Source organism: Oenanthe melanoleuca, chromosome 9 (genome assembly GCF_029582105.1).
Source record: "Oenanthe melanoleuca isolate GR-GAL-2019-014 chromosome 9, OMel1.0, whole genome shotgun sequence".
NCBI classification, from domain to species: Eukaryota; Metazoa; Chordata; class Aves; order Passeriformes; family Muscicapidae; genus Oenanthe; species Oenanthe melanoleuca.
In genome coordinates this window covers 15,586,247-15,610,083 of record NC_079343.1, presented here as the reverse complement: position 1 = coordinate 15,610,083, position 23,837 = coordinate 15,586,247, and the positions used below count along the sequence as shown (strand labels likewise).

Below are 23,837 nucleotides of genomic sequence, written 5' to 3'. Positions count from 1 at the left end.
AATAAAAGAAACTGCAATTGCTCCACTTAGTCCTCTACATTTCCCCCCTCCTCTGAGGTATCTGAAATTAGCCTGCTGTCTTATTTTCCTGAGGTGACTCAGGTCCCAGAGTTTGGCAGTCATTTCCAGGGCTTAATTACAGAGATGATGGGAGAAGTATGGCCTGCCTGAGCTCCTAGAGGGCACAGTAAGGAGCCTGCTCCTGTCCACACCACCACACTCAACAAAGCCATTTTCAGTCAAAAAATGAATCACTAACTCAGACTCTTGATTTCTGGATGCAGTTTGTGCATCTATAGGTTGGGCTTTTTTTCTTCAAGCTGTATTTTTTTGCTATTTTCTGAATACAGATATTTATGTACATCCTGACACGGTGTAGATACAATCACTAGACCTTCATAAAATTGAAAAAAGTGTAAAACACTTTGAGAGAAAGAACAGGCCATTCTTTCCTGGAGCTGAGGGTTGAGCAGACCCAGAGTTTCAGAGGGGAGAAGAAGACTCTTGTCTCTGCAGCTTTTATCAATGTTTATGTGTTTTTCTGCTAATTTTAGTCTAAAATCACTACACAGGTTTTTTTTGCATTATTTGCATTTATCATCACTCAAAAAAAGTAAAAACTATTTTCTCATCCACTGGTGTATAGAAAACAGCAATGCAAGGTGGGATGCTCCCACCCATGGTACCAAGGGTTGGAAGAAACCTTTTGTGGAATACACTGGAAATAATTTCTGGAAAACATGATCTCCTTCCTGATAAAAGTCAGGTCTGAAGCCTATCTGTGAGGGATTAAATATTTAATCACATTTAATACCCCTTCTCCAACTTATTTTTAGCAGCAGCTATTACAGTTTACTCTTGGAACATGATAAATCCTTCCTTCTGTCCCAACTTATCTTGAATCTGTTGTTTCCTAGAGGTGTTATTGACTTCTAAGAAGGGCAGAATTTGAGGCTGGTTGCAGTGAAAGGATTCTATTAAATGTAGATGTTTGCTTCAGTTTAGAAATTAATTTTCTTGTCATCCTTACAATTGAATAGAGGCCACAATGATCTCTTAGAAATGCAAGTGTGTGTTTCTAGGGTAAATAAAGTGCATTAATGTGCCAAATTTTCCAGCATTTCCCATTTTTCAGAACTGCAGTGAAGGCAAAACTAGAACCACTTACTGGAACTTTTTAGTTGGAACTTTTTCCTGGAATACTGAGTAAGTCAGAGGAACAGGTTTATTTTAATTGATAGCTCATTTTTGATGCAGGATCTCTAAAAGCACATTGTGTTTTCTCTTAAAAAAATCCCCTGAATGTAAAGTTCCAAATATTAAATACCAACTTTTCAAATTATTACTACTCTGAGCAAAATAAAGGATTAGGGAATTCAGTCAAAGTAGGGGTCATTTTTAAGTACCACTGCTAATACATGGTGTGGTTTTCCAAGAGGAATTTGACATGACTGGTTGTAATTAGACAAAACCATTACTTGATCATGTGAGTAAATTGCAAAGTGTAGGAGTTTGTTTGGAAGTAAAAGTAATTCTCTTAGTCCCCACAGTGCCAGCTGTGCTTTGCAGAGGGCAGAATAAAGCAGTCCATCCCTGCCTGGATCTTCCACAATGAAGCCTCACATACAATCAGTTTCATATTACCTTGGCTTCTATTTATACCCTTTTGTGGAAATTCAAACCAGAAAACTTCAAGGACATTAATTATTAAATTACTTTGATATTTTGTGGCTTGGAGCAGCCTGGTCTAGTGGAATGGAAGGTGTCCCTGCCCATGGCAGGGGGTGGAACAAGCTGAGCTTTAAGGTCCTTCCAAGCCAAACCATTCTGTGATAAATAGATGGGTTTTTGTAATGTTGTTTTCTTGCTCTGTACCTAAAACTGAGATTTCCTAGTCTTTATTGTGGGAATACTTCCATTTTTTCCAAGTTATTTGCAGTGTTGAATATCCATTTTTTGTTAAACCCTCCATGGAGTGTCTGAAATAGGTGAAGCTCACACTGTGATACTGAGGCCAGCATGGTTTGTGCCATGGTGGGGAATCCTGCTGCTGCAGTTTGATAATCTGTTTCTGATGAGATTATCAGTAGTGAAATCAGTGGATCTTGTTTGAAAGCAGATTCACTGATGTAAATACAGGGCTGGAAGCTTGGGGAGCAGGTCTTGTTTTATTAATAATATCTCCCCCCAGCATGAAATGTGTCAGAGGAGTCATGAAGTATCATCTGAGGTCAAAATTTTAATTATTGTCGTTGGATTAGAGAATTTATCCTACACCCCATATTGAAGGAATTCCTCTTTGACTCAGGGAAATGCTTTACTCTCAGCAGGAAAGCTCTTGCCACGGGTTCACATTTTAAATGGTTCTATTTGCAGGGACAAGAATGGGGAATTAACTATTTTTGTAACAAGTTTATGTTCTGCAGACCTTCACAGTGTCAGTAGAGAGGTGCCAGTGTGGTTTACCCCATGCTGCTGGTTCAGTTCAACTCTGCCACAGTGTGAGGGAAAACAACACTGAGTGTTGCCAGGACTACTGAAATCTGCTGGTTTTAAGTGAAAGGTATTATTGTAAGCTCAGAGAAGTTGTGTAAGAAGCAGTCATGTTGAAATCAGTAAAATTTCTTGTATAATGTATATTTAAATCCCTATGTAATCTTAATTTTTCAGGGAGCTGGGGCACTGGATCATCCTTCTGACAGACCAAATGGTTAAAGTAACATGGGCACAAAATTGCTGATAATGTAAACTAGGAAATGCTTTCTTTTAAATGTACAATAATGGCTAATTTTGCTTAATAATAGTTCTTGCTTAGAGAGGCAGAGCAAAGATAAGAGAAGGAGCCTTGAGTGTTAAATAATCTCCATTTCATCACTTCCCTGACTCCTATGTTGTAATTAACGTTCAGCACTGGTGGAAGTGGTGCAGTCTGGGAACACACTGGGCATTCCACACCTTCCTTCTCTCTCCCTTCCTTGTCTTTGTGGGGAAAATCTTGAGGACTTGATTTTATTGGGATAAGTCCAGGAATTTCAGTGTTTCCTTGTTGAAGGTGAAAGGTCTTTTATTGGTCTGTGAGGTTACCAGTTGAGTTTCTGGGCTCTGTGAGTTTGTGGCTCTTTGTTCTGTGTAGGTAGCACAAATGAACAAAGGTAATTCTCTAGGTAATTTCAAGAATTAAGCTGACACCTGTAATAATTCCATTTTTGGAATAGTGCCTATTAGCCATTAAATGACAATATTTCCCCCCCTTTTTTTACCATTCTGTTAAAAACAGTGTAGAAATAAAGTTCAACTATTTGTGCAAAGATCAGTGCAAAATTAAAAGCTTACCCTAGGAAAAATGATTTGTGCATCCCAGCAGTGGGATTTTGTCAGATTCCTTATATAGGCTTCACTCCCTACTAGGCTGGACTTTTCTATAAAACCTGTTTTTCAGTGTATTTATATCTTTCAGTTTCTTGCTCAGACATCTTATATCCAGGCTGGCAGTGAAGAAGGAGAAATTCCTGCTGTAGTAACAAGTCCTTCATTTGGGCTCTTCCTGAAGTTCCTAACTGGTGGAAATAATTCAGATTTATGGGACATTAATTCCAATATGTACCTATAAAATCTGACCTGCAACCTACTCCCCAAAGGAGCAAGTGAGAAAACATGGGAGCTGTACTTTGTTAATAATTATTTTTAATCAACACATTCAGTACATTGCATTTTATGGACTTTTATCAGAGAGAAACGTGAAGGCCAACCAGAAACTGGACTCAAAGGGCAGAGGTGAGGGAGGAGGTTTTTCCTCCTGGGGAAAAGGAAACTGAGGAGCTGTTTTAGGACTTCTCCAGCTTTGTCCCAGTATTTCAAGGATTGGCACTCAGCAGCAGGAGGAGAGGATGCACTGCCTGTGTTCAGACCCTGCAAGGGCAGGGCGATACCCTGAGCTCAGCAGGGATTCTCTGAGAGGTGCCTAAACCCCAAATCCTGCCTCCTCTGCCCCTTTCCCCCTGCCCCTGTGTGGGTTTGCTGTGCAGGGCTCCCCCCACACCCCCACACTGCATAAAGCACTGGGAGGAGCTGTGGAAGGTGCACTTGCAGATGAGAGGTGGAATGGAAAATGTTCCCTCCAAATCCATTTGTGGTTTCGTGTGTTTGCCAAGAACCCTTTTCCACCCTGATTGCATGGGAGGGCAAGCCCATTATGGATTTTCATTGCTCTCCTGAGCTGCTGTGCTGCAACCACTGTTCCTTTTGCACAATAATTCAGCATTCACCACCTTCAGGGCCTAAATAAAACCATTACTGTAGTGCTGTGTTGTGCTGCCTTTTGGTTTTCCCTTCTCCAAGCCTGCTGGTGACTTTTTCAATATTCATTGCTTGCTTGTTTTCTTCCAGAGGGTGTTGATACACTGGCTCATCTTGACTGATGCCCTTGACTTTAGAAGATAAATAGCAAAGTGGAGATAGGTGCCAGGGATTGATTAGCAATCCAGCTTCAGAGCTAAAACGTAAACACTTGTAGATAAGGCTGCAGAATGCACCTTGGTGGGATTAAGAACATGTTTTAAGGTGCAAGAGGAGTTTTCTGTGGCTGCTGAGATACAAATCTTTATTTGATGCTTCTTGTTGGAGGCTTGCATTCACCAATAGTTTATTCTCAGAAAATTATTTTCCTGGTTTTGGTGGAAAAATCACTCATTGTTTTAATACCAATTAATAACTCATTAGAAGAATGCAAACTGTAATTTGGGCAGTGAAAGATACTTGGGTTAAACTGAGCTTAAACACGTATTATTATACATTTCCATGAGTTTTAATTGATATCTTTGCTGCAAACTTGGCTGTTTCATATAATGAGAAGTGAGGAAAGGGAAGATAGAGACTGATGTACCACATCCCAAATTCCATGTCCAGAGCACAGCTGGATGAAATCCTGCTTTACTGGCAGCCAGATGGGGTTATCTGGATACAACAAACAAAGTCATAAATGTAAACCCCATTTTGGGATGGTGTCTGCTAAGGAATCATGGGCAGCTTGGACAGTCTTTGGGAGTTATTTTTGCTGGGAGACAGTGCAGAGGAATACTGTATTCCCAGTTTTTGGAAGAATTCAGTGTGCTCCCAGGTTCCCCGTGCTCAGCTTGGGCAGCAGTGCCTGCTGCACCTCCTGGAGCTGTCCTGCCCCTGGGCATCTCCCTTCCCTTCCTGGCACACTTCTGGGCTGCCAGGAATTCCTCTGGCAGCTGAGCTGTCCTGTCTTATTTCCTTGTCTCTGTGCAAACAAGGCAGGGGAGGGTGGAAACGTGGAGAGTGTCCCTGCACTTCTGAGAAGCAAAGAGGGTTTGGTAGCTCCACCACAGCTCTCTGCCCCACAAACAAATCCCTCACCTGGCTATCACATTCCGTGTTTAGCAATGCAAATGAGCAGGATTTGGGGTCCATAGAGGATGCAAAAAGGGAAAAAGTTACTGTCACAAGGGTTACAAACAGCCCTTTATCCCATGACCTCATTCCACTTGTATTTTCCTGGTGCATTCTGTGCCAGCATTCCCTGGGTGTGTTGGGGTGGATGGTGAGGTTTGTGTATGTTACTTTTTAAATGAGTTGTGTACAAAATTTCTCTTTTCAGTTGTGTATGAGCACCGGTCAAGATTAGAAAAGTCATTACAAAAGGAAAGGCTGGAACATAAGAAAGCAAAAGAAGGTAAAAATGTATTTTTCACTTTGACATTTAACTTGATTATAATAGAAAGCAATTTCAGATAGTTTTTCTTCAGTTTTAAATGAACTTGGGTAATATATAAACAATGTATTAGGATCCATTTGGCAGAGCTGTGCTGCTCTTTCTAATAGTTCTTTTTTATTTAATCATTTTTAATTGTATCTTTTTAAAAGCAATCATCTTTTTAACACTATTTACAGATGACTGCAATATGAAGTAATATACACAGAGAATATGTTTGTATCCATGTGTGTAACAAACCCAACATGCAGGTGGGGTATGGGCATGCCAGAAATTCAAAACTTGTACCAAAACCATGGCATCTTTTCCTGCATTCCATCAACTGGAAATTAAACTTGGAATCAGTAGTTTTACTTGTGCTTTAGGGTGAGCACATGCTTATACACCTTTTCCTGATTAAAACTAAATTCTTGGTGTGTGTGAGGCAAACACAAATTGTATTTCTTACACTCTGTGTGCCCTCTGTGGAAGTTCAGTCCCATTTAATCCTCTGAGTTTCCTCAGCCTCTAAATTCATTGTAATTTTCAGGGCAGAGCCTCTGTTCTTCCTTAAACTGAGGACTCAGCTGCTGAATTACAAATATGCCTCTGGCAAAGCTGACAGGGAGTAAGAAATGATTCTCACTGTGCAGGTCTCGGTGGGTTTCTGGTGCCATCTAGTGTAGAATGGTCCTGCTGCTGCCCGAGGGGGAGACACCTTTTCCAGCCCTGCAAAAAGAGGTTGAGAAGTAAATGAGGAAATGTTTTATTGTTTTCAAGAATACACAATTTATAAATGCCCTTTTCCTTCTGAGTGATGCTCTTGGGCTTCTGCTGAGAGTTCATGTGTCAGATTTAATTACCCATCTGTAGATTTGAGCCTGAACTCTGCATCTCTCACTACTGTATGAAACCTTCAATTGAAAATATTTTATGAAACTTTTTAAAGTTTGTGCATTTTAAAATTTGTGCATTTTGTCAAATTCTCCATAGGTTGTTTTCCTTTTTTTTTTTTTTTTAAGATCCTTTGAAAACTGTTTCTGCATGAATGTTCAGCTCTTAAAGAGAATTTATGTACTCAACAGTCAAGTTATTCAAGCACAGATTCTCATCTTCCTGGTGTTTTTTTTTCATCAGTACTTTCCCTTTTATGTTGCAGATTTTCTTGTTTATAAACTAGAAGCACAGGAAACACTAAATAAAGGAAGGGTAAGTCATCATTCCTAGTACAAGTTTTTAATAGCTGATGCTATTTGAGTTGCAAGGAAAAGGAAATACTTTGCAATTATGACTGTTCAAAGGAAGAGATCTTGCAAAATACTAATTGAAAGAGCTCTCACTTATCCCAGTTCTACTCTGCATTCATAAGTGCTCTCCAATTCCTAATTATTTGAGCTATAGTGGGAGATGCTAATACCTCTCCAGAAAAATTAATTTAGAAAATAATCCCCTGTTTATATTGTGGTAGTTAAAATGTAATGCTGTTTTATTTAAGGGGAAAGGGGAATAAGAAGGTGTTAGAAATCTTTTTGTAGCTTAGCCCCCAGGGAAAAGAACAGTGACAGCTTTCTAACACATGGGCTTTGAACTGGAAAGCATAAAAACATCAAGAAACTTTGTTTTATATACCAAGTGCCAGAAGGAAAGCTCTACCTGGCAGAGGACCCAGAGACCTGTAGACAACTCTTTATAAAGCAAGTAAATTAGGATTTTATGGCTATTTCATGTTGAAACTGGGGAGCAGTTTGGGAGCTGAGGAGCAGGAGTTAAAATCAGTTGTTGCTGCAGTAGGTGCAGTGTGGGAGCTTGCTCTGCTCAAAGCCAGGGCAGAGCTGGGTTTGTGTCCTGGGGAGCTGCAGCCCTTGGCTGTGCAGAGCTCAGGGCAGTGGCAGGGGTTTCACAGCAGTGCTTTTGTTTTCCAGCAAGACTCCAACAGCAGATACAGTGCTCTGAGCGTGCAGCACCAGATGCTGAAGGTGGGTGACTGGGACAGCAGACCTGGGGAGCTGGGGAGACATGGGCATCACTGCAGGGTGTCAGGCTGTGGACAGTGCCTTCCTCTGACTTCTAAAAGATGGTTTCCTGCTGTTTTTCCTGGTCAGGCTTTCCAGTGGGTAATTTAATCTTATCAGATGCAATTACTTGTAGGGAATGCTGACTTATCAGCCCTCATGGAGTTCAGCACGTAGGGATTTTCTGAGACACATTCAGCAGCTCCCAGGGGGACAGTGCAGCTCTGGGGTGAGGTGACACAGCCCTGGAACAGGAGCCTGCTCATCACAGAGATCATTTTGTGCTTGGAAGGAGCTGCAATGTGCATGCTTTGAATAATAACCTTCCTGTTATGAATGCTTCCTATTCATCAAACAAATTGCCAAAGACAATATTAGCCAGATCTGCAGATACAGAGCTGCTCCAGTGTCCCAACTTGGTATTTGCAGAGTCAACACGAAGAACTGAAGAAGCAGCACGCTGACCTTGAGGAGGATCACCGAAAACAGGGAGAGGAGTTCAGCAGGACATTCAGTGATCACAAGGAGAGATACCTACAGCTGCAGCAGGAAAAGGAGCAGGAGATCTCCAAGCTGAAGGGTAAATTTAACCTGTGTCTGGCTGCCCACATGAAATGGGGTGTTTGGCATTGTGTTTTGTATGGTGTGAGAGAGACATTGTCTTTGTTCTCACTCACAGGTCATTCATGCATCTTCTGTCTCCTGACAAGTTCCATTTATTGATGATTTTCTGAGGCCTCTCTCTGAAATCTGTTCATATGTACTCTGTGTTTCTGTCTGGGTTACAGAAATAGCAAAAAATCCACTTAAAAGCCTGTTGAGTGTCAGAGGTTGTTGAGTCAGTCTTTAAGTTTTAATTCTAAGACTGGTATAAACCTGGCAAAAAAAAAGGTTTGTCTCTTCTTTTTGGTAACTGAAAGGCAATCTAAGAATATTTGCTAGTGCTAGCAGGGATGTAATTGTGCCTCTTCCTGAAGTGACTTTATTTACAAGGATGGGGCTGTGTCCATCAGAGCCTTTTCTGCCCCCTGTCCCTAATTCAGGGGTTGGTTCTGGAGCTGTTTGCAGCTTTGTCTGCCCTGCAGGCAGAGGTTGTTTGTTGTCTCCTCATCAACATCATGAAAAAAGTGGGAATGGAACCTCTGTCCCTGATCCCTGAAGCTTTTGGAGCCATCTGGGTGTCCCTTCCAAAGCAATAGCTGTGTCCTGTGACAGAAAATTCTCATTCACCAGATGTAATGTGGGGAAAGAGAGGAGGGTGCCTTCCTCTCTGCCTTTCCAGGATTCAGATTTCCATAGGGAATTTTGCCATCTGCAGCACCCAGCAGGAGCAGTGATGCAGAATTCCAGGTGCAGGTTGGGTGCACTGATAGATTTCACCAAATGTTACGATTTTCTGTTGAAAATGGAAAGCTTTTAATAGGGATGGGTAGAGAGGTAAGAAAAACAAACCTTACAGTTATTCTACCTAATTTTTACTGCAGCACTCCTGTGGGATTTTGTGTGGATTCTGTTATAATTTTAATTTTGGTGCTTAGGCTGGTGTTATAAATCCAGCCAGGTTTAAACTCTGTATTTCTTCTCAGAATCCCTGTATAACTTACGGGAGGAGAACAGGCAGCTGAGAAAAGCTCACCAAGACATTCACACCCAGCTGCAGGATGTCAAGGTAGGCTTTGCCCTCAGGAGAACTTACAAGATCATTAGAAAAAATTTTCCCAAGTTTTCCAAAGCCCAAAGCAGGCTGTGCTGTAGACTTGTAGTTTCTGTTATGTGGGAAAAAGGAGAGGAATAGACTGAACTGAATTTGTCTTTGGCCATCTGCACTTCAGGTATATACCCATAAAAACAAACAAACAAAAAAAACCAAACAAACCAAAAAAAAAAAAGAAAAAAAAAGTAAAACAAAGAAAAAAAATCCAAACCAACCAAACAAAAAAAAGTATTTAGTATAGAAATCAGAATTTGATTTTACAAGTTAAAAATTGGGTTTTGGCAAAACTCAATGCCTAATGTTTCCCAGCTCTATTTTTTTTTTTTTTTAATGTTCATCAGCATCTGCCCCTACTTTTAATTTTATTTTATTTTAGTTACACAAATCCTGGCCTCCAAATTGCCTTCCCTGGTGTGCTTGCTTCCTCTGCCTTTTTAATATGCATTCCATATGAAATAAATAAGTGCTGTCATTCCAGCTAAGGATTTCCTTTTCAAAATAAATTGAATTATCTTCCTAGTTCAAACCCCCCTTGTCTCCCTAACTGATCTTTAGAATGAGCTTGATGTGCAACGTGTGGTGTTCTTCTTTTTGTGTAGCAACAGCATAAGAACTTGCTGTCCCAGCACAACGAGCTTGTGGTGACATTGGAAGACCACAAGAGTGCACTAGCTGCTGCTCAGGTCAGAAGGAAGGCAGCTCCTGCCAGCTCTCAGCTTCCCAAATCTCTGTCTCCCAGTTCTCTCCTGGCCTGGCTGGCTGCAGGGGCTGCATGTGCCTTTGGCATGGGGGTGCCAGAGTGCATGGCACAGAGGGGCTGCTCCTGGGAGGCTCAGAGCAGCTGGGGCCAGCCCAGCAGTGCATGTGTTGGGAGAAGAGCTTCCCTGGGAGCTGCAGTGCCTTCCTGTCTCTGTCCTCTCTGATGGAGCTGCTGTCAGCACCCTGCACTCTCACATGTCTCCTAGACCTGGATGCTGGTCTGAAAATCTCTTCTTGTGTGTGACTAGAAAGGTGGTGAGGCTGTCATGGAGTTCCAGAGTGGTTTGGAAAAAGCTCATCCAGTGTCACCCCCTGCCCCTTCCACTGTCCCAGGCTGCTCCAAGCCCCATCCAGCCTGGCCCTGGACACCTCCAGGGATCCTGGGCAGCCCCAGCTGCTCTGGGCAATACAGATCAGTGCAGCAGCAGCAGAACAGAGATGGAGATGTGCATGGAGGTGTGAAAACTCCAGGTGGAACTCAAATTAGTTCTTAGAAGAGCCAGCAGTATTAAGTTTCTTAAATGTCATTTTCAAGTGAACTATCCATGAAGCACAAACTGTTGCAGGCTCAGTCAGCTGTGCCAGTGCAAGCTGTGGGGACCACAGGGAATCTGAAGGTGGGAGTGATGTTGGAGCAGAGGAAGACTTTTGGTGAAAGATCAGAGGGAAAGGCAATGAGGCAGTGTGAAGTTATTTTTATTCCTGACTAATTTTCTTCATTTAGGCATTTTCACAGTCCACAAAATCTTTAGCAGCATGAAAAGCATTGAATCTTTTATTTTTTCCCCAGTTCTGCTTGTTGTGCCTGTCAATATGTGTAGATATTAAAAAACCAGGGAAAGATCAGGGAGGTCCCTCATAGACTGAGTATCTGAAGAATCATATCTGCAGTACTAAACCACACTGGCAGCTAATTTTGAGCTCTTCTCCCACTGGCCACCTTTGCTGTGTGGTATGTGCTGATAACATCTGAAATTCCACATGGCCACGTGGAAGGGCTGATTTAAGGTTCACCAAACCCAAAGGGAAGCTCCCCACACTGCTGGCTTTGATTCAGCTCTTTAATTAGCAAGCCTGTGTCACACAAAGCCTCTCTGTCTGCAGGCAGGGTGTGACATTTGTCCTGTGGGGACCCTCCAGAGAAGGGTCTTGCACATGCCTTGAGAACAGAGGGTATTTCACACTTTCGTGTAGTTTCCCCTGCAAACCAGCTGCAGAAGGTCCCCAAGGGGTTCTTTCCTAGCTCTATAAATGATCCCTCTATTTCTAGGTGTGTTCTAGACATTGAACACCAGCAGTCAATGCTGCACTAACCTGAATCTTTAAAGTGTTTTAGTCTTTGTGCTTTTCCCCAGTCAGGCAGATTAATTATATATTTTAATAAACCCTGTTTTCTGCCAGTATCAGCACCTTTAAGCTGTGGCCTTGAATCAGAATGTTCAGTTTAGTGACTCTGCAGTAGAACAGAGTACTTGAATTCTGATCTGGGCACTGTTTAAATATCATGGGATGGTTTGGGTTGGAAGGGACCTTAAAGCCCATCCAGTCCCTCTCCCTGCTATGGGAAGGGACACCCTCCACTATCCCAGGTTGCTCCCAGCCCTGTCCAGCCTGGGACAGGAGTCCACAACATCTCTGGGTAGCCTGTGGCACCACCCTTACAGTGAAAATCTATTCTCAGTATCAAATCTAAACCTTCCCTCCTTCAGGTTAAGGCTGCTCCCCCTTGTCCTGTCCCTCCATCCCTTGTCCCCAGTCCCTCTCCAGCTCTCCTGGTGCCCCTTTGGGCACTGCAAGGGGCTCTGAGCTCTCCCTGGAGCCTTCTCTTCTCCAGGTGAGCACCCCCAGCTGTCCCAGCCTGGCTCCAGAGCAGAGGGGCTCCAGCCCTTGGAGCTTCTCCACAGCCTCCTCTGGATCTCTCCAGCAGCTCCCAGTTGTGTTCACCTCTATGTGTGGTCACCAAGTGGAGACAAAAAAAAAATCAGAGACCTGAGTATTAGTTTTATGTTCAGTAAATATTTCTTTTTCTTCTGAAATACTCCTTTTTCCTCTCCAGCAGTTAATCAGGGAGCAGAAGCATCCCCCTGGACTGACAGGAGTAATCACTGTGCATTCTGCTTTCCCTTTAGGCCATTCTGGTTTAGGGTCCATAGGCTGTGGAGGTTCTTAAACACATCCTCACCTCCCCTGGAGCAGCAAGGAAACTCTCAGGTGTGGCACCTGTTGTATATGCAGCTGGTCAGCTTTTATCCACCCTGCCCACCTCAAAAAATCCACTTGAATTGGAAATCTTGCTGCTGCAGAGCCAGGGATTGGGATACCAACCCTGCTGGATTTTCTTTAAAGCTTCTTGATCCTGTCCAAAGTTAATCAGCAAATCAAATTCCAACATTTTAATGTTGCATTTCAGGAAACCTTTAGAAATTTACATTTTCCTTCGCTTCTTTTCTTTCTTTCCCTTCTGTTTTTCCCCTTGCTCTTCACCACTGTGACTTTCTTTGCCTCAATTCCATATGCTGGCTGTTGTCTTGTCTAACACCTGTCTAAATGTTGAGGACTTGGCATTTTCACATCATGTAGATGTACTTTAAAACTTCTGTTTCTGAAAGAGCTGCACTTCTTTCTACCAGCAAAGGAGAAGTTGTGGTGCTCTCGACTTCCCTTGCTGCCAGGAAAGCTGCATCACCCCCTTCTGACACTTCTGCTTGGCATGAATAAAACAACTCCTCTTCTTTGTCCCACAGAGATGTTTTTAATACACTTTGTATGCATGTGCTCTTTGAAAAGATCCTGATGGATCAGTGTCATCTAATGTTTGGAGGAAAAAATTTTATTTTAAATGTTCCCATCCCTTCCCCTCCCTGAAATACCAAGTTTTCTACCACGTGTCCCACCAGCAACTTCACTCCAAGGTGACTACATTTGATTAAGAAATTAATTTGGACACACTGTAATTTACATGTTGGCTTTAGACTCAGGTGGAGGAATACAAACAGCTGAAGGACACACTGAAGAAAATGCCAAGTTTCCAGGATGCAGAGAGGGTGGAAGGAGGGAACGAGCAGCCCGAGGTGCGGGGCCCGTCCCCCCAGAGCCACCCCCCAGAGCAGCACGGAGCTGGGGCTGAGCAGCAGCAGCAGGTAAAGGGCTTCAGACACCCAGGAATGGTTCTGATTCAGCAGAACATGCTGAATGTCTCCTAGGAGTGTGTGTTTCACTGTGCACCTTTGTCAGTTCTGCAGAAAAGCTGTGAGGAATGGTTTAATTGTTAAGTAGTAAGAAAATCTATTCATGATTATCTTTTCTCATGACTACTTCAGTTTTAAGTGTATTTATGGCAGCTGTTTTAAGAAGTTGCTCAAAATCTATTTTTTTAGCTATCTGAAGTGTTACAGAAGGCTTTTAGAAACTGTGAAGAAATTTTTGTTTTATAAGGTTCCAGTGGCAGATGGTCAGTGAATTTAAAATTGGCACACCAAGGTTCAAGCAGAAAACATGTAATCTAGAAGTTAAGAAAAACCAGTTGTGATTTTGTTTTACAAGAATTTTTGGCCAGCAGAACCAACAAGAAATAAAAATCATGGAATCATTTAGGTTGGAAAAGAACTTTAAGATCTTTGAGTCCAGCTGTGAACCCAGTTCTGCCAAAGCCAGCACTAAACTGTGTCTCTAAAACACAAAGCTGGCTTTGTAGAACTGTAAGAGTTTTTATTCCACTTCAGCTAAAATGAGGCTTAACTTACTCAGTGGTGGAACTGTACAACACCTTGTGTAGCTGTACAGCACAAACCAGGTAATGACCCCATTTGGCAGGAGGAGCTCATTCCAAACCAGGCATTTGGGCCTCCTGACAACAGCTCTGGGCTGGCATAAAGGATCCAAGGCTGTCCTTGGCTCTCTTGAAACTGAAACCCATAAACGTGTTGTACACACATAATCCTGTGTCTGTTTTGCAGAATGAGAAGCCAAGGGAGAGAGAGGAAACAAATAGCCAGGAACAGGGCAGGGCTGAGCCTTTCCATGCCAAGGAGCTGAACATCCAGGAGCAGCAGGAAGCTGGAGAGGATGAGGAGCAGCGGGCAGAGCAGATGGAGGAAGAGCGCAAGAAGGAGCTTGAAGAGGAAGAAATGGAGCAGGCAGGGCAGCCTGAGCACCTGGAGGAGGAGCAGGACCAAGTCCCAGAAGAGCATGAATGGAAAAAGCAGGAGCAAAAGGAAGAAGAAACCAACATGCTGGGTGATCACCTGCACTCAGAGGTAGGGAGCTTAAATCTGCTGTTTGGATGGAGGCTGCTCTTATCACTGCTGGCCTTGTATTGCAGTCACCTATTTCTAGGCAAAATCAAGTTTTTATAGGGAGTTTGGGATTCAGAGCACTCACTGTTTTTTATATAAAATTACTGTCATATTTATAGAAAATTAGGGATTCAAAGCACTTGGATGCAGTAGGATTCAGGCTCAACTTGAGCACACTTGTTCTGCACTGCTGGCCAGATCTTAATGAACATTAATTCTGCTGATAAAAAGCAAGAGATAGGAAAAAAAAAAAAAAAAAAAGAGCAACAGACTGAATCCTGTCTCCCACTTTAAACCTGAGGCCTGTGGTAGCTGATGAAGAATTCAGCAGGTGAGAGGGAGGCTGGGATGGAGAACTGCTCTGCTTTGGTAACTTGATGCATCTCAGCAAATTGCAGAGTGTTTCCTTGTCAGGGGTACCTGCCTTCTGCAAACACACTGCCAGCTCAGTGCTCACTGTTGTTTGACAGGGAATGACTAAACAGGACTAAAATAGCCAGGGGAAATCAGTGTGCAGCTCTAAGTAAAACCAGAAAATCCTGGATTTGCATCCTAGATTGGACCTGCACTGGAAAATGTATTTTACTTTAGGCTTTGTAAACACTTTCTGTCCTGGCAGATGAATTGTGTCACTCTGGTGTAATGAGGAGCTGTTGCAGAAGGAGTGCAGAGGGTCAGAACAGCAGCAATGGGTTAAGCTGTGAAACTGGAGTTAGTCTAAGTTATTGCTGAGTATAAAAAGATGTTCAGTGTCTCACTGAAGGCTGAAAGCAACTCCCCCTGAGATTACCACTTGAATAAATGGAAACTTTAGCTGTCTTATCAGTCATCAAAACCTGCTTTTACTGTGTAATATGTTGGGAGGTTTCATTTTTATTTATAGGAAAAGCATGGCTTTCCTTAGCCCACAATCTCCTCTTTCTTCCCTATGTACTCCACAAACACTCCAACACTTCCAGTCTGTGTTCCAAAAAATGTTTTAACTTCAAGCAGGGACACAAAAACGTAAAAATAACTTAGCTGTACTTGCATGGAGCTCTTCTGGACAGGTTTCTCCTTGCTTGTTTCTGATCACTGAGAGGATGATTAATGTGTGACTAACACATTTCTGTGACAGGTGACGCCAACAAAGAGACAGAAAGCAGCTTATGAGCAGCAGCTGGAGCAGCAGCACCTTGGAGCCCAGAGAGCAGAGGAGGCCAAGAAGCTCCAGCAGCAGCAGGAATCCCTGCACCAGCAGAGGCTGAGAGAGCAGCTCCTGAGGCAGCAGCAGCTCCAGGAGAGAGAGCTCCAGCTGCAGAGACAGGCAGAGCAAGGGGAGAAACTCTACAAAAACCACCTCAGGTTCAGCTCTCCCTCATGAGTTTGTCTTGCTGTGGGTTTTATGTTGCCAGTTTTGTTCTGCTCCCTTGTTCCTGAGGGCAGATTTCCAGGGGGTCCTGTTGGCCAATTCCTTGAAGAGCTAGGGTTTGTTCACTGAAATTCAGAGTCCTGACTTTACTCTTTGCCTGACCCACATCCTTCAGGACTGCAGACTCCTCCTGCAGAGATGCACAACACAAAGTCAGTGTAGCAGCACAAGAGTGTCTCTGTTCTATCAAGTGTTTTTCAGGAAAGGTGATGTGAGAAAATGTCAGATAATAGAGCATGAAACTGGGGCCTGCTCTGGCAGCTGCTGAGAGAGGCAGAGCTGCAGGTGGGGGGTTTGTTTATTAAAGCAGAAAACACACTTTTGAACCTGAAATGATGCTTGGCTTTTAATGTTCTCAGCCAACAGGCTCATTATGATAACATGGACCAGGACATTGTGCAAGGGGAGGAAGAGCAAGGTATTCAGGAAGAGGAAGGAGGTAAGAGAGAATTTCTGTCCCTGCCATCTCACAGGCTCCCTGTGTACTGCCTTCCATGGGAGACTTTAATATTCATTTCATATCCAGATTGGATTCAAGTGAAACATAAACTTGCAATTTAAAACCAGAAGCTCAAATAACCATGGCTGAACTGGCTGAGTGAAATAGAGGAATTACTAAAGATCATATCCACATTCCTGAAAGGAGAAGTGTCCTTTTGATTGAGCTGTTATTACCAGGCTCTGTGGATCTTGGTTATGTTCCTAGCTCTGCCTAGGGGTTTGTTTGATCTCTTTAAATTACAGAATCATGGAATTGTTTGGGTTGGAAGGCACTCATCTCTTTCCACACCCCTGCTGTGGACAGAGACAGCTTTCACTAGCTCAGGTTGTTCAGTTCCCCATCCAACCCAGCCTGATCTTTTAATTTCTATTTCCTATTAGAGTAAATCAATTCTGTGAGCATTATCTGTTTATGTAAAGGCTGCCTACTGCTAAAAGCACATGTGGAACCTTGTCTGTAGGAGATTCTTAAAAAGATAACTAAAAACTGCTGTAAAACAATAATCACCTCAAAAATTCTTCAGCTTATGAACATGACAACCAGCACCAGGATGAAGGTGAAGATGATGATCAGAATAATGCAAATGAGCAGCAAGAAGCAGAACATCAGGCAGAAAATCAGCAGGCTGATGAATCAGTAAGTATGAATTAAGATGCTGAGGGTTGCAGTGTTACTGAAGTGAGAACCCACAGGTCTCATCTGACATAATTGCACCTACAGAAATGAGAGAAGCAGAGGTCTGCTAGGAAGACAGGCTTGACAGTTGAAAACAACAGTTTAAAATCCATTTAAAGGTGTCCTTACTCATTTGGGAAGAAGTAAAAGGAAAAAGCTTCCTTGTTGGAAGCAAGGTGTTTATTTCCACATTCCTTTGATCTGTGCTTTTGGTGGAATAAAGGATTTGGTTGTAGCTGGGACTTGAACAGGTACATTTGGCTTCAAAAAATACCAGCAGTGCCCAGTCAGAATGAGAGGGGTTGATATTTTTCATGCTGTCATTAATTAAAGGCCAGCTCAAGAACCACTGTAACCAGCTGGAGTCAGTGCAGAGGTGTGAGGTCCTGAAAGAGGATCAGGTCAGCACTGAACTGAGCCCTGGGATGGACTGCACAGAGATCTGGGGCAGGAGAATCACCCTGTGCCTTCCCCCAAACTCAGTTTACTTGCTGCTGTCATGCATCTTCCTTCCTCCCCTCCCATTCAGGAAACTAAGATGTAAAGTGAGATGGATTAAAGATGGATCTTTAATTTGTTGTCTATAACGATATAAAACTGCTTTTATTGAATGATAAGCAGAAAATGCTCCTTTTCTGCATGGTGAAAAGTGTTTTGTTTTCTTGTAGACATAGCCAAGGTCAACAGAGCAGGACAGGCTGATACTGAATGATGCCATCAGCTCTGTGTGGAGCTGTGAGCATTAAACTCTTATCTTGGTTCACATGGCCTTATCAGGCACTGTCAGCTAGTCAGTAAACACAGGTTGTTCAGCAGCCTCTGGCACAGAAGTGCTCAGATCCTGTGGTTTGTGCAGACAGGTACCTGCACCTCTGTCCCTGCTCATGCTGAGGTAGCTCAGTGAGCCCTGATCCTGCAGATTCCAGCTGTGCCAGTGGGCATGGAGCTGGCTGTGACAGCCCCTGCTGCTCTATTTCAAGGGAAATGCAGCTGGGCCATGAGCTAAAAGTGTTTAACAGTCACTCCTGTAAATTACAGAAGGCAGCCATGGAAGATGTGAATCCTGCTGATGACCCCAATAATCAGGGAGAAGATGAATTTGAGGAAGCTGAGCAAGAGAGAGAAGAAAACCTGCCTGATGAAAATGAAAAGCACAAGGAAACGGGTCAGAAACAAGGACATCCAGGAATGGAGGAGCACTTGGTGGTGGGTAAAGGCAACAGAGGCACCTCTAGGGCTCCTTCAGGAGCTTAAAGCTGCACATTTCAGCTGTGTTGGAGCTGCAAACTCCTCCAGGCAGAGAGAGCCTGAGTTTTTATGGCATTGGTCTTCAATGGGGTGAATATTATATTCCATTGTCTTCCTGCTTAGTATGGAAAGTCTTCCTTTATTCTGTAAAGTGATTTTTCTTATATTCATCCTGCCATTTTTTAATTGAGGGCAATTTTAAATCACAGAGCTGGGCTCTCACTACTGCTAATGAATGCACTAAAACTTCTCCTGCCATTATTGTTACTTTAGCTTTACAGAGAGCTTTAGTTCCAGAACAAGAAGCTTTAATCTTCAGCCCTCTGGTTATTAGGCAAGCTCACAGAACTGAATTTTTATGTGATCTTTGTGCAGATGGCAGGAAATCCTGACCAGCAGGAGGATAATGTGGATGAACAATACCAGGAAGAGGGAGAAGAGGAGGTAAGAGCCAAGGCAGGTGTGGGCTCAGGCAGCAGAGCATAACTCCATTAACACCAACCTTGGTGTCTTCTAGAACTGCAGGATGAACCCAGATCACTTTGTCTGACTTTAGCAAACCTGGGAAGTCTTTGCCATGACTCTGCTGTCCCCTTCTGGATACACTCAGGGTTACTCATGCTCCTGTGCTGCAATCCATTACTCTTCCATGCCATACAGCATTAATTGTGCAATAATTGAAAAGATTAAGCCTTTCACAACACAAGGAAAATTTCCTGGAAACCTCAAGGTCACAGAAAACCTCATTAATCTCTAATCACACACTGCAGTTCTGAGCAAACTGCTTCCTTGGCCACTTACTTACTCTTTAGCTCTGACTTTGATTTATCTGTGCTCCTCCTGAGCAATCCAAGCTGCAGTTCCTGGAGCTGCCCAGGAAGCTGACAGCACATGGAGCTGGAGGAGAGAGGCAGGGAAGGGACTTTTTCCTTCATATCATGCTCATTGTGCAGGCACCACCCTGAGCCACCCCACAGCCCCTCAGTAGTACCTGATTAATTCCTATTTCTGCTTCCCACAAAATCCCTTTCAGAAAAAGCCCTGAAGTTGGCTGCTGTCACTCCCTCATGGGGAGCACTTTGGATTAGCTGGGCTGCACTTAGCATTCACCAGTGCAAAGTGCTGCTGCTCACATCCAAGCAGGCCACTGGGAATTGGGCAGGGCTGCCCTTTGGCAGCTGCTCTTGGCTTACAGGAAGCAATTTAGACACATCTCCTAAAGGATGTGCCCACTGTGCTGACCTGGAAGTAGGGAAGAGGGAGCAGGGACTGAGTGAGCAATTAAGAGAGAAAAGAGATGCTGCAGTGAGCATCAGTTTCTTTAGCAGGTGCACTCAGATATTATCCATGGCTGTTCAGCTCTTTGCCAAAGTGATCCTGGGGTGATGGATGCCTCTGACCCAGCTCACAGGACACTGTTTGGAGCAGACAAGCACAGCAGCACTTCCCAAGAGGAAATCAAGTTTACTTCTAAACATTCCTCTTTCAAATTTGCACCTAACGTGGTAATTGGGCCATGGAATGGAGGGAGAGTGCTGACAGAACAGAAAGGAATGAGGGATCCAAATGCTGAACATCAGGGACACAGATTCAGCATGACTTGCTCTCTCCAAGGAGAGCATTGGAAGAGATTGTGAGAATTGTCTTTAAAAGTCAGATGCTCTCAGAGGAAGTGAGTTTCCTGATTGTTGGGTGGTTATGGTTCTTTTTATCTTCCTTTAACCTCTCCCTGCTCTCTTCTCCCTTCTTTAGAATCTTCATTCTGTGAAAATACCACCGTGAAAATGTGCCCAGCTGTACCACAGGCCACTCTTTGAAAGGCAGTTAAACCATACAGAACATCTCTTGTGCTTTGCAGGTGCAGGAGGATCTGACTGAAGAGAAGAAGCGAGAGCTGGAGCACAATGCTGAGGAGCCCTATGGGGAAAATGAGGAAAATGTGAGTCCTGTGCAGGCCCAGGGCCAGGGACAGCATCAAACCTGGTCCCAGCTGCTCATGGCACAGGGGTGTGACATGATAACTGTTCTAGCTTGCTTGGGATCACAGAGCTTAACATTTCATACTGTCCCAACTCATCCTTCCATCTCTGTGTCAATTCTTGCTCCCTGGAGACTTTGGAAAAATCTTTTTTTTTTCTGTTTCTGCCCACAACTCCAGCTGAAAATCATTTCATTGCCCTAAAATAAGCTGTAAGGAAACTGGCACTGAATGTGTTGTAAGTTTGTTTTGTTTTCCCCAATTAGGCAGATGAAAAGAATAACAGAGGGACAGACCAAGAGCAAGAAATGCAAGAAGACAACAACCAGAAAGAAATTCATGAAGAAAATTATGAGGAGGAAGAGGAGGAGGAGGAGGAGGAAGGCAGAGCTGCTGCAGCAAAAACTCGCAGACGAGGGGAGATGTAGTTCCTCCCTTCATTTTTCTTTTTCCTTTACACAAATTCCTGTTGTGTTTTTTTTGTAAACAACTTTTTTTAGGGTATTTAATTTCCAGAAAAAAAAAAAAAAGGCTTGTGTTTTCCACTTTTTACTTTTCTATTAGGTGCTGTCCTGTGTTTATATGAATACAATATTTTGATACTCTAGTTTAGGATTTCTTTTCTATCCATGCTGTACATAACCAGACATCCTCTAGGCTGAATATTTTCTAACTTTGGGCACGGTTTATAGAGGCCATTTTGGATACACTTTCACCTTGTCCAGGCCTGACAGAATGTTTGTGCCATGTCAGGTGCACTCAGCACTGAAGGAGCATTCCTAGTGCCTAAATCCAGGTGACTTCAGTCACTCCAGCTCGTTGTCTTCCATGGATTTATTCTGACCAAGGGCTGCTAATTCCATGTAACCTCAGAGTCAGGCATGGGCCAAGCCCTTTGCAGGACCAGGCCTTTTCTAGGTGCAGAGCAGTTATAAAATATGCAAATTTTCCAAGCCTTCAGCATGCAGCCAAGTTACCAGCTGTTAATTTTGGCAGCTGTTTAGATACGGTTCAATTATGCATTTCTTTTAATGAGCATTCCCAGGTACTTCAATTACATTCAGTACCTGGCTGCTCATGCAAATGGGGCTGTGCTGAGAGGAGCTGGGAGCTAAAAACCAATTTAGGCTTGGAGCTCCATTATGCCAAATCAAAACACTACAGCTGTCACAGGGATGAAGATTTACAGCAGCAGCAGCAATTTCCTTGTCCTAGTTGATGTATAAAATATTTGACCAGAAGCAGAGTGATGTTGCCTCAGTGCCATGATTTCTGGAGGGTGTGGTAGCTGAGCTGACACTGTTGGTGCAAGATGTTGAACTTAAGGCCTTTACCTTCTTTTCCTTATTTATTTACAAAAATCTGCTGGAAGGATTTCTGTGAGCCCCAGGGTGAGACTCAGGCTTGAGCCAAGCCCACAGAAGTTGTTGAGCCCAGCAAACATCTCCAGCACTGCATGCTGAAACCTGAGGGGGGGGGAGGGAAATGACACAAAAATTGTGCCTTGGTGTGGGCTACCCTGAATATAATCCCAGTGCATGAATTATACAATATTTGTATTGGTACAGACACTAGTTATTTAATATATGTTAAAGGAGAGTGGGAATCTGGATTTCCCAGGCTATGCCCCATTGCTGGAAATGAGGCACAGGGGAGCTCCCCATCAAAGGCTGTGTTAATATATAAAGGGAGAGGGAGTGGGGGTTTTTTCCCTTTCTTTTTTTTTTTTTTTTTTAATAATGATGCATAGCAATGTTTTTAGTTTAATTTTTATATGAATGTAATTTAATTCATTTTTCTACTAACTTGATTATATTATGTTTTGTAGTTGGTTTCCATTCATTGCAATTTTCCTAATTGTCCCAGATCCAGTGCTTATGTTTCATAGGAAGATTTTTGTCAGTGAGTATTTTGGGTTTTCTAGTTACCATAAATCAGATTTACCTTATGTATAAAAAAAAAAGTTTACATGAGACTGTAAAATGTATAATATGTACATAATCTTCAGAATACAATTATTTTGGTAAATTGGCCTGTATTTTTAATGTCATGGTTGCAGTATTTAATTATTTGAGGCATAATAAAACTTGACTGCAGTCAATAAACTGAAATGTAGTTACTGATCTTTCACAAGCATGAGGGTTTGTGTCAGTTTTCCTAATGAGGTGTTTGGATTTCATTTTAATGCAGGAAGCAGGGACAAGCAGGGGAGGGGATGGAGCCCTGGCAGCATTTTCAGGGAGTGGAATATTTTTGTTAGTGATATTCCCACCTCTGGGTCAGAATGCCTGACCCAGGGGTACCATAGGGGAGCTGAGCTGGTCCTTATTGCCAAGGGATCCCTGGAATTCAGGGAATGCCAAATGCTTGGCTAAATCAAGAATTTAATGAGTGACCTAAGCCACAGCCCCAGCCTTGGAGCAGAGGATGAGCAGCAGAGGGGAGTGCTCAGTTTCCAGCTCACAGCCTGATGCTCTGCTTTGGGGCTGACAGAGGGGAAGTCAGAATTCAGAGGGAAATGTTCCATCACTTTGGGATTTGGCAGCACAGAGCAGCCAGGGGGAGAGCACAGGGAAACTGCTGATGGAAGGAAAATCCATGTACAGAGTCCTGGTGGTTTGGGTGAGATCAACCAGGGAAACACCCAGTGAGGCAGGAGCCCTCAGCCTCAAAACACAAAACCCACCATAAAATTCCGACCAGAAACACTGTGTTTGCTCACTGAGGAGCCATTGCAGCAATCAATTTAATGGTTGTGATGAATTTTTGATCATGAGACATCTTTGAAAAGCCCCAGCTTGGGATCACAGGGAAATTTGCCACCACAGGCTGAAAGGTCAGTCAAAAGATGATAAGAGCTCATGAACACATTAAAAAATCTCACAATGCAAAACATCATCCCAGTGGAGTTCATTCCAGAGCTCACCTCCCTGAGGAGCAAGCAGGGAGTGCTGTGCTTGGGAGCACAGCCTGTAAATCCATTTGTCACCCAAGCACAAATTCGGGGCTGACACCTCGTTCCCACCTCAGCTCAGGTTTCCAAGGGAAGGAGCCTCAGGGCACTCCCAGCTCCAAAGGACCTGAGCAGGGAAATTCGGTGTTCACAGCATCTGCAGGGTGAGGCAGGAGAAACCACAGCTCTGCATCCAGAGCAAGGAAAAAGTTGCTTTTGGTACCTCTGGCACAGCAGCAGCCCCTAAACAGAGTTCCCTTCTTGCTGGTTCAAATGCAGAGCTATTAGTCATCATCATTATCATCACAACTAAAGAGAATAAAAAGCCCAAATTATTAAAAGAAATTCTTTGCTGTGAAGAATTAGAAAATAGAAACAGGAACAGGTGCCCCAGGGAGGTTTTGGGCTCCCCATCCCTGGCAGTGTCCAAGGCCAGGTTGGATAAGACCTCGAGCACCCTGGGATAGTGGAAGGGGGTGGAACTGGAGGAGCTTTAAGGTCTCTTCCAGCCCAAAGCATCCTGGAATTCTAAATCCATGAATATACAGCTATACAGAAATATCTATTACATGAAGCA

At 43.3% G+C, this 23,837-nt stretch overlaps 1 protein-coding gene across 2 annotated transcripts in view; it reads left to right on the top strand.

Annotated features, from left to right (window-relative positions):
* Positions 1-22,033, top strand: part of GOLIM4 (golgi integral membrane protein 4) — a 28,238-nt gene extending 6,205 nt beyond the window's left edge. Inside the window, exons 2-16 of one of the 2 annotated variants that reach the window (XM_056499303.1) lie at positions 5,621-5,695; positions 6,873-6,922; positions 7,636-7,689; positions 8,155-8,305; positions 9,312-9,394; positions 10,039-10,122; positions 13,171-13,338; positions 14,155-14,454; positions 15,611-15,837; positions 16,264-16,343; positions 16,930-17,042; positions 18,120-18,287; positions 18,705-18,773; positions 20,188-20,268; positions 20,574-22,033. In XM_056499303.1, the coding sequence (XP_056355278.1) occupies positions 5,621-5,695; positions 6,873-6,922; positions 7,636-7,689; positions 8,155-8,305; positions 9,312-9,394; positions 10,039-10,122; positions 13,171-13,338; positions 14,155-14,454; positions 15,611-15,837; positions 16,264-16,343; positions 16,930-17,042; positions 18,120-18,287; positions 18,705-18,773; positions 20,188-20,268; positions 20,574-20,735 (1,865 nt within the window). In that variant the 3' untranslated portion in view covers positions 20,736-22,033. The remainder of the gene's footprint in view (positions 1-5,620; positions 5,696-6,872; positions 6,923-7,635; positions 7,690-8,154; positions 8,306-9,311; positions 9,395-10,038; positions 10,123-13,170; positions 13,339-14,154; positions 14,455-15,610; positions 15,838-16,263; positions 16,344-16,929; positions 17,043-18,119; positions 18,288-18,704; positions 18,774-20,187; positions 20,269-20,573) is intronic. The other variant, XM_056499304.1, reaches the window with a different exon arrangement.
* The last annotated feature ends 1,804 nt before the right edge of the window (positions 22,034-23,837 follow it).